The 9,995-nt window shown below is 35.9% G+C and overlaps 2 protein-coding genes across 2 annotated transcripts; both read left to right on the top strand.

The window, feature by feature from the left end:
* Positions 1-2,005: 2,005 nt before the first annotated feature.
* On the top strand, positions 2,006-4,502 carry LOC107562710 (peptidyl-prolyl cis-trans isomerase FKBP7-like). Its single transcript, XM_016247401.1, has 4 exons — positions 2,006-2,268; positions 2,840-2,991; positions 3,557-3,684; positions 3,812-4,502. The coding sequence occupies exons 1-4, from the start codon at positions 2,042-2,044 to the stop codon at positions 3,971-3,973; spliced, it is 669 nt and encodes a 222-aa protein (XP_016102887.1). The 5' UTR covers positions 2,006-2,041; the 3' UTR covers positions 3,974-4,502.
* A 580-nt stretch (positions 4,503-5,082) lies between these two features.
* Positions 5,083-7,688, top strand: LOC107562709 (peptidyl-prolyl cis-trans isomerase FKBP7-like). The gene is made up of 4 exons (XM_016247400.1): positions 5,083-5,345; positions 5,917-6,068; positions 6,634-6,761; positions 6,889-7,688. Exons 1-4 carry the CDS (start codon positions 5,119-5,121, stop codon positions 7,048-7,050), a joined length of 669 nt encoding a protein of 222 aa, XP_016102886.1. The 5' UTR covers positions 5,083-5,118; the 3' UTR covers positions 7,051-7,688.
* The last annotated feature ends 2,307 nt before the right edge of the window (positions 7,689-9,995 follow it).

The following is a 9,995-nucleotide window of genomic DNA, read 5'->3' as shown; positions in this document are numbered from 1 at the left end:
GCAACAGCGCGACTCATTTGAATCGCTCACTAGAGCAGATGCGTTTACTCGGTCACGCAAGCATTAAGCAGCGCTGTGAGATCCAGTGTGAAGCGCTTGAATTCAGCGATGAACACAAATGACTCTGTGATTTAAACTAGTTTAAAGCCAAACAGGAGAAACACTGTGTGCAACGACAGTCAGAAGGCTTTTCAATCTACAAATCGCCATCATTTACCATGGATTTACTGTAGTAACACTCACTGCAGCATGGTATTGTGGCAGAAATTTGGGATATTCACACTGAATTTTATTAAAGGAGTAATGGTATATAATTGTAGTATGTATTTGTGATTAAGCTATAGCATGTGTGCATTTATACTGAATGTTTTTAGACTACTGTTTTTCAAACAAATAGGCTACCTAAAAACCATATAGTTATATTTTTACCATGGTATTGAGGTGCTATATATGTGGTTCTAACGGTGTTTATCGTGGTTTAAATGTATGTTAACATGGGAGACCGATGCTTAATTTAAAAATTAATTAATTAATTAATTAATTAAAACTTGGTCAGAATAAATTTAACCATATAAAACTGAGGTTGCTACCATTTTTAGAGATCTTAACTGATTTTGATAATGAACAAAAATGTACCTCTGTGTCCTAACTCAAGCTACTATCAAATGTGCATTTCTAAGAGACAAAAAGTAATATTATCAGGCAACCCACAAACCTGTTTCTTGATTTGAAACAATATCACTCATTAGAACATGCAGAAACTAAGAAATACATTTTTTCTATTTAGATATTTATTTTGTTAAGGAAAATTAATGGTCTGGTTTCTACAACTTTCACTTTGGAGCAAAAAAGAGAACTAAAGATTTGACATTTACCGTGATAATTATCGATATCGACTGATATGAAAAAAATGATCGTGATTCGTATAATATATCCTGATAATTTTTTTGGCCATATCGCCCAGCCCTAATTAATATTAAAAATCATGTGCATCAATCGGAGTGCAAACAGTAAAAAGATCTTGAGGCAGGTGTGACACGCTTACATATTAAAAGGAATCAAATGTACTATAATAAGTGTAGAATTGCACTGTCTGTTTACTCACTTGCATCAATCGGAGTGAGAGAGACCGTGAGAGATGTTGAGCCAGGTGAAAAGCGTTTGGAAAATAGTGAATATTGACCTATTGTGCTTACCGTTGTTGCTGTTAGCAGGGGTTATCGCTGCATTTGGGGTAAAAAAAAAAAAAGACAGAATTATGTATTGTGCCAAGAAGGTTGTCTTTTAGTTCACACAGGCACGAACTGATTGGCAGCTGCCTTTAGCGGAGCCTTTTACCGATTATTACCTCCATTGATCAAAGATTCGGCACGGTCGTCTGTGTGTGACGTCACCTCCCAGTACAAACACGCCCCCTAGTATAGTCCCGCCCCTCACATTGATTGACAGCTTTCCGTGTAGTAGACATCGGAAATTCTAATGCAAATGAAATTGCGATTCCATTTGAGTTTTGGCAGGTTACATGCATGACGCAGAGTGTTGCTTTTTCATGAGAGTGAAAAAGCAAATATGGTCATTAATATTGCTATAGGCTCATAACTCGTAAGACATGGGAAATGCAGTTGCAAATGGACTTTGCTTTTGCATTTAAAATGTGGCAGTAGTAGGCGCGTTTCCATTACCCTTCAAATTGCGCAAATTGAAATTGCGAATTGAAAATACGCCTAAAGGAAACGCGTCAATTTCGCAATACTTTTTATCGGCATTCAGAAAATATCGCCAAAGTTTTGCGCAAATCTGTAATGGAAACGCGCCTGTAGAGTGCAATGCAAACGGTAATGCAAGACTTGCATTTGGATTATTATGTCACGATTTATGCGTCCACATATGGAAAACGCAATTGAAAATACAATTTGCAATTCCTTTTAAAAATTGCCCTGGATATTCTTCCATACACCCCGCCCCAAAAGTAAAGTGAGAAGTTTGAGTACAGGGCGGCACTGCCGCGTCAGCTGGCCGGCCCCCGTCGCCACGCAGACAGATGTGCAAGATGGCCCAGCGGCTTACATTTTACATTTGTTTGATTTTGTCTCTGCAAACCCTCAATCCCTTCATCGTATTGATTCGGGCAAATGAATCAAATCAAGATGTTAACATTGAAGTTAGGTTTCTGCCAGAAAACTGCAGCCAGAAAGCCAAGAGAGGAGACATGCTGAATGCTCATTATGATGGATATCTAGCTAAAGATGGATCTCAGTTCTATTGCAGGTAAGTGCATTTTTACGAATGAAGTTGTTGTATTAAACAACAAATAGGCTATTCAATGCAGGTTATATCTCTGCTTTGAGAGAGAGAGAGAGAGAGAGAGAGAGAGAGAGAGAGAGAAAGAGAGCTTGTAAACAGTGTATTTAGTATTTATTCGCGTTGTAGATAAACACTTAAAGGGATAGTTCACCCAAAAATGAAAATTCTGTCATCATTTACTCACCCTCAAGTAGTTCCAAACCCGTATACATTTCTTTGTTCTGCCGATCAGAAAGGGAGATATTTTGAAGAAAGTTTGTAACCAGGCTGTTTTGGGGCACCATTGACTTCCATAGTAGGAGAAAAAAATACTGCTATGGGAAACAGAGCAGTTCTCTACCCAGAACTGCTCTGTTTCCCACATTCTTCAGAATATCTTCCTTTGTGTTCTGCGGAACAAAGACATTCATACAGGTTTGAAACTACTTGAGGGTGAGTAAACGATGACAGAAATTTCATTTTTGGGTGAACTATCCCTTTAAGTTATTTTATTTCCAGACAATGCCAAGTAAAGCTGTTCGTATTCATTTTCTAGTCGTTCGACAAACACGGGTCACCCACACTGGTTTGTGTTAGGCGTTGGAGATGTTATTAAGGGCCTCGATTTAGGGTTGGACGGCATGTGTCCCGGTGAGAAGAGAAAAGTCACAGTTCCTCCATCTCTGGCATACGGCGAGAAAGGAAAAGGTAGGTCTTTTCACTTCAAATGCGTAGAGAAACTTACAAACCCTTACACAGGCGGCGCTGGTTTGCTTTTTATTTTTTATTTTTTTGAGTAATGTTTGTTGTGGGTGGTTTTGTTTTTAATTCCATTGATTTGGACATTATTTAAAATTAACTTTCTTGTTTTTTCCCCCCTATAAATGGTATTGTTTTTTAGATCATTTATTAAAAGTCCAACTTAAAGAAACCTGAATAACATTATTTCTCATTGTACTGATAAATGATGTCCTAGATAATTAACATCACATTGCATTATGCTTAAGAGTAAAATATTTTTCTACCCAATATTATAGGATATTACAAAAACATTGAGTTCACATTTACTTGTTTAGCGCATTTCACAGTGATTCCAAAGCAACTTAATGAAAATACCATCACACAACAATACAACTTTTAAAAAAAGAAAAGAAAGAAAGAAAAGAATGTTTTCTTTTCTACAGATCCCTAATTTAAATCTCAGTTAATTATGAAAAAAAAATAAAGGTTTAAGATTTAAACTATTAACAATCACCATTCTGTGATGGAATAGGTCCTGTACCACCAAATTCAACTGTGATCTTTGAGGTGGAGCTGTTGTACATAACTAGAGGACCACGCAGCATAGATGCCTTCAAAGAAATTGACGCTGACAACGACAAGGCCCTGACAAAAGAAGAGGTAATAGACATCAGTTAATGTATGTTAATTGTTGTAGCAGGAATTTTCTTTTGCATACCTAATTTTTTTATTTATTCATTATTATTATTATTTTTTTTATTTAAATATTGTCATTTTGGATTTACAGATTAAGGAATACTTGAAAATGGAAGCAAAGAAGTTAAATACACAGAAAGATGAATCCTATTTTGATGATGTTGTGGCAGATGTGTTCCATAAGAATGATCACAATGCTGATGGGACCTTATCACTAAAGGAGTACGATGTTTATGGTCATGATGAACTATAAACACTATTAGAAAGACATTTTTATGCAGCTGGTGCACTGGATATTGTCTACAAGACTTCAAACTGTAGAGTTGCTAAAGGATTTTGCTTTGATGAACGCCACTAAATTTTGAGTAAATTTCACTCAAATACTAACTTGTACTAATGCAAAAAACTAATAGCGCATAAAAAAATATGCTTTTTCAAAACCGTTCAGACCTTTATTCAAAATGCTGGCACCTTTCTCAAATTTATCATTATCTTAATGTTCTTCACGCTAAGAAAAAAATGTTCTTTTAAGAACTGTTCAAAGATAGGTTCTTTGTTTGGAGGACCAAAAATGGGTTTTCTATGGCATCTCTGCAAAAAGCAGTGTAAACAACCTTGTTTTTTGAACACAGCACACAATGGTAAACTTTGCACACATTTGCAAATATTTATAGACCAATATAATCCATATCGGTCAACCACTATTTACAGCCAAACAATTCAGGCATTTGAACTCACGGATTGCATTTATAGCTCTGTTTAAATCATTATCATATTAAATGTCATATTTACATTGTATAATGTTGAAAAATTTACTTGAACAGCATTTTCTAAACAAAATGTATTAATTGCGATTCCATTTGAGTTTTGGCAGGTTACATGCATGACGCAGAGTGTTGCTTTTTCATGAGAGTGAAAAAGCAAATATGGTAATTAATATTGCTATAGGCTCATAACTCGTAAGACATGGGAAATGCAGTTGCAAATGGACTTTGCTTTTGCATTTAAAATGTGGCAGTAGTAGGCGCGTTTCCATTACCCTTCAAATTGCGCAAATTGAAATTGCGAATTGAAAATACGCCTAAAGGAAACGCGTCAATTTCGCAATACTTTTTATCGGCATTCAGAAAATATCGCCAAAGTTTTGCGCAAATCTGTAATGGAAACGCGCCTGTAGAGTGCAATGCAAACGGTAATGCAAGACTTGCATTTGGATTATTATGTCACGATTTATGCGTCCACATATGGAAAACGCAATTGAAAATACAATTTGCAATTCCTTTTAAAAATTGCCCTGGATATTCTTCCATACACCCCGCCCCAAAAGTAAAGTGAGAAGTTTGAGTACAGGGCGGCACTGCCGCGTCAGCTGGCCGGCCCCCGTCGCCACGCAGACAGATGTGCAAGATGGCCCAGCGGCTTACATTTTACATTTGTTTGATTTTGTCTCTGCAAACCCTCAATCCCTTCATCGTATTGATTCGGGCAAATGAATCAAATCAAGATGTTAACATTGAAGTTAGGTTTCTGCCAGAAAACTGCAGCCAGAAAGCCAAGAGAGGAGACATGCTGAATGCTCATTATGATGGATATCTAGCTAAAGATGGATCTCAGTTCTATTGCAGGTAAGTGCATTTTTACGAATGAAGTTGTTGTATTAAACAACAAATAGGCTATTCAATGCAGGTTATATCTCTGCTTTGAGAGAGAGAGAGAGAGAGAGAGAGAGAGAGAGAGAGAGAAAGAGAGCTTGTAAACAGTGTATTTAGTATTTATTCGCGTTGTAGATAAACACTTAAAGGGATAGTTCACCCAAAAATGAAAATTCTGTCATCATTTACTCACCCTCAAGTAGTTCCAAACCCGTATACATTTCTTTGTTCTGCCGATCAGAAAGGGAGATATTTTGAAGAAAGTTTGTAACCAGGCTGTTTTGGGGCACCATTGACTTCCATAGTAGGAGAAAAAAATACTGCTATGGGAAACAGAGCAGTTCTCTACCCAGAACTGCTCTGTTTCCCACATTCTTCAGAATATCTTCCTTTGTGTTCTGCGGAACAAAGACATTCATGCAGGTTTGAAACTACTTGAGGGTGAGTAAACGATGACAGAAATTTCATTTTTGGGTGAACTATCCCTTTAAGTTATTTTATTTCCAGACAATGCCAAGTAAAGCTGTTCGTATTCATTTTCTAGTCGTTCGACAAACACGGGTCACCCACACTGGTTTGTGTTAGGCGTTGGAGATGTTATTAAGGGCCTCGATTTAGGGTTGGACGGCATGTGTCCCGGTGAGAAGAGAAAAGTCACAGTTCCTCCATCTCTGGCATACGGCGAGAAAGGAAAAGGTAGGTCTTTTCACTTCAAATGCGTAGAGAAACTTACAAACCCTTACACAGGCGGCGCTGGTTTGCTTTTTATTTTTTATTTTTTTGAGTAATGTTTGTTGTGGGTGGTTTTGTTTTTAATTCCATTGATTTGGACATTATTTAAAATTAACTTTCTTGTTTTTTCCCCCCTATAAATGGTATTGTTTTTTAGATCATTTATTAAAAGTCCAACTTAAAGAAACCTGAATAACATTATTTCTCATTGTACTGATAAATGATGTCCTAGATAATTAACATCACATTGCATTATGCTTAAGAGTAAAATATTTTTCTACCCAATATTATAGGATATTACAAAAACATTGAGTTCACATTTACTTGTTTAGCGCATTTCACAGTGATTCCAAAGCAACTTAATGAAAATACCATCACACAACAATACAACTTTTAAAAAAAGAAAAGAAAGAAAGAAAAGAATGTTTTCTTTTCTACAGATCCCTAATTTAAATCTCAGTTAATTATGAAAAAAAAATAAAGGTTTAAGATTTAAACTATTAACAATCACCATTCTGTGATGGAATAGGTCCTGTACCACCAAATTCAACTGTGATCTTTGAGGTGGAGCTGTTGTACATAACTAGAGGACCACGCAGCATAGATGCCTTCAAAGAAATTGACGCTGACAACGACAAGGCCCTGACAAAAGAAGAGGTAATAGACATCAGTTAATGTATGTTAATTGTTGTAGCAGGAATTTTCTTTTGCATACCTAATTTTTTTATTTATTCATTATTATTATTATTTTTTTTATTTAAATATTGTCATTTTGGATTTACAGATTAAGGAATACTTGAAAATGGAAGCAAAGAAGTTAAATACACAGAAAGATGAATCCTATTTTGATGATGTTGTGGCAGATGTGTTCCATAAGAATGATCACAATGCTGATGGGACCTTATCACTAAAGGAGTACGATGTTTATGGTCATGATGAACTATAAACACTATTAGAAAGACATTTTTATGCAGCTGGTGCACTGGATATTGTCTACAAGACTTCAAACTGTAGAGTTGCTAAAGGATTTTGCTTTGATGAACGCCACTAAATTTTGAGTAAATTTCACTCAAATACTAACTTGTACTAATGCAAAAAACTAATAGCGCATAAAAAAATATGCTTTTTCAAAACCGTTCAGACCTTTATTCAAAATGCTGGCACCTTTCTCAAATTTATCATTATCTTAATGTTCTTCACGCTAAGAAAAAAATGTTCTTTTAAGAACTGTTCAAAGATAGGTTCTTTGTTTGGAGGACCAAAAATGGGTTTTCTATGGCATCTCTGCAAAAAGCAGTGTAAACAACCTTGTTTTTTGAACACAGCACACAATGGTAAACTTTGCACACATTTGCAAATATTTATAGACCAATATAATCCATATCGGTCAACCACTATTTACAGCCAAACAATTCAGGCATTTGAACTCACGGATTGCATTTATAGCTCTGTTTAAATCATTATCATATTAAATGTCATATTTACATTGTATAATGTTGAAAAATTTACTTGAACAGCATTTTCTAAACAAAATGTATTTGCCATGTGTTTGCCTAAGTAAATATACAGTCACCCTGTGAAATAATAAAGACGTTTCCATGACACATGGTTCACATGATTCCATAAGGGGGAAAAGGGCACATTTCACTGACCAACCATAAAATTGGAAATGAGTTTGACCATGGCCATTCAAATCTTGCTATACCCATTAAGAGCACCAGGTGGCTCTCTAATACAACTGTTTAAAGTGGTTGAATGCACTTTTCTTGAACCTACTTAAAAAAATTATATGCAATTTAGTTTATTACAGAAAAAAAATAAAATAAAAACAAGTGGCCTGTTTTTTTTCATTGGTGAATTTGTGATAGAAATAAGGAAGAATCTATTGGGTGGGGAGAATTACAGTTTTCTGATTTATAGACAAACATTATATTCTAAGAACATGTGCAGTAAGCATGCATTTGAACCATTACGCATGCATTTCCCAAACAACCAGAGGTAAAAAAAAATAATATTAAATGAGATCTGACATTTTTGAGCACAGACTCAAAACTTGGTTTTCGTGTAAAACTCTGACTCCCTCAACTCCCCCGCATGCCAAAAGTGACGTAAACCATGTCCGTGCCAATATTCAGAGCAGATCCAGTCAGTGGAGGGAGAGGGGTTGGAAGAAGAGGTTGAAATGAGTTTTACTTTCAATGTAAATTGTAAAATTTCAGACAAGTCATAGCGGTTTTGCCGAAGCGTTCAAACAAATCACCACTGGAGCATACATTGAATTTTAGCAAAAATCTTAAGAGGGAAAAAAGAACAACTCATCCTTTCCTGAAACAGCTATTTCAACACTGGCATTCTAGTATTCTTTATGCCTTTGACTGTTAAAGTTGGGCTTTGACAGACAGATGTCTTATGTGACATAAGTACTAGCTTGGCTTAGGATGGGATGGATGTCCTTTAGGGCTTGGTGATTACAGGTCTATCAGAAAGAGTGCTGTTTACAGACCACTAGGTACAGTTCTCACCAAAACAATCATTTATGTTACACTGTACTTCACCCATGTCAAGTTCCCATCACTTAGTTAGCTGATGTTTGATTGCTGCAAGAGTTTATACCATAGCGATGGTACATTTACAGAATTAATACATTTAATTCTGTGTATAGGCTGTGTAGAATGCAGACGTATAAATGATCCCACAAAATGCAGATAAAATGACTGTTATAGTTGTATGAATTTTAACAAAGCTCCTTTGTCTGAAAATGAAATGCATTTATTGTGCTCTGCATTATGGGCTTGAAAAAAGCAGTCTCAGCATTAAGAGAGAATGAAACTCTTTATGAAATCTGATGCTTGTCCCTGCCCTCCTATGAAAAAAAAAAAAACCATGAGGGCATTTTCCAATGATGAACTCTATGTACAAAAAGACTGCGCTCAAAACTACCACCTCTCCCTTACATTCCCAGTCCCCAGTCATTTATAATATTATAGAATGCAGACGTATAAATGATCCCACAAAATGCCGATAAAATGACTGTTATAGTTGCATGAATTTTAACAAAGCTCCTTTGTCTGAAAATGAAATGCATTTATTGTGCTCTGCATTATGGGCTTGAAAAAAGCAGTCTCAGCATTAAGAGAGAATGAAACTCTTTATGAAATCTGATGCTTGTCCCTGCCCTCCTATGAAAAAAAAAAAAAAAACATGAGGGCATTTTCCAATGATGAACTCTATGTACAAAAAGACTGCACTCAAAACTACCACCTCTCCCTTACATTCCCAGTCCCCAGTCATTTATAATATTAAACACTGCATAAATTACACAATATTATAGAATATCATGGTATAGCGATCAACAATGGTACTAAAACACAAATGAACAAAGTCTGTTGTAAAGGCTGTTCTGCTCCCCTTTATGGGAAAAAAAGAAACAGAAGGCAAGCTTCCTTTGGGCATGTCAGACTGCAGTTGTGTTATTGCTGCAAATCATCCCCCATTCTGTATGTATTTAATTATTTTTTTTAATTGCCAGTCTATGCGACAACCAAAAAAAACACTGATTGGTTAAGGGTAAACAGAATGTTCCAAAAATCCAAAGAGCAATTGAAAGACACATATAATATTGTTGTGCAGAAGTGTGATCACAAAAGACAAATAAAATGCTGAAACAGCTCGAACAGAACATAGTTGAATTAGGAATAAGAAGGCAAAGCATACAGAATAGCCAGAGAAACAGCGGCACAACAGCACAAACAACATCTGCATAAAGTCAAGCCAAATTCCAATCCCAAGAGTTCACATACTGCAGCACTCTCGAACAGCAAATGGCAATACCACAACACTGAAGAGGGCATGTTTAATCCATTCAGTCTCTTCAGAATGTATAATACACCA

The sequence above is a fragment of the Sinocyclocheilus grahami genome, unplaced genomic scaffold (genome assembly GCF_001515645.1).
Source record: "Sinocyclocheilus grahami isolate Dianchi unplaced genomic scaffold, SAMN03320097.WGS_v1.1 scaffold834.1, whole genome shotgun sequence".
Taxonomy (NCBI): Eukaryota; Metazoa; Chordata; class Actinopteri; order Cypriniformes; family Cyprinidae; genus Sinocyclocheilus; species Sinocyclocheilus grahami.
This window is presented reverse-complemented; position numbering and strand designations above follow the sequence as displayed.

What these genes read in the sequence shown, in the direction of transcription:
- LOC107562710 (XM_016247401.1), top strand. Translation starts at nt 2,042, where the DNA reads ATGTGCAAGATGGCCCAGCGGCTTACATTTTACATTTGTTTGATTTTG. An exon ending in ATACGGCGAGAAAGGAAAAG is followed by an intron (nt 2,992 to 3,556) that starts GTAGGTCTTTTC and finishes GTGATGGAATAG; the next exon opens with GTCCTGTACCACCAAATTCA. An exon ending in AGGCCCTGACAAAAGAAGAG is followed by an intron (nt 3,685 to 3,811) that starts GTAATAGACATC and finishes TTGGATTTACAG; the next exon opens with ATTAAGGAATACTTGAAAAT.
- LOC107562709 (XM_016247400.1), top strand. Translation starts at nt 5,119, where the DNA reads ATGTGCAAGATGGCCCAGCGGCTTACATTTTACATTTGTTTGATTTTG. An exon ending in ATACGGCGAGAAAGGAAAAG is followed by an intron (nt 6,069 to 6,633) that starts GTAGGTCTTTTC and finishes GTGATGGAATAG; the next exon opens with GTCCTGTACCACCAAATTCA. An exon ending in AGGCCCTGACAAAAGAAGAG is followed by an intron (nt 6,762 to 6,888) that starts GTAATAGACATC and finishes TTGGATTTACAG; the next exon opens with ATTAAGGAATACTTGAAAAT.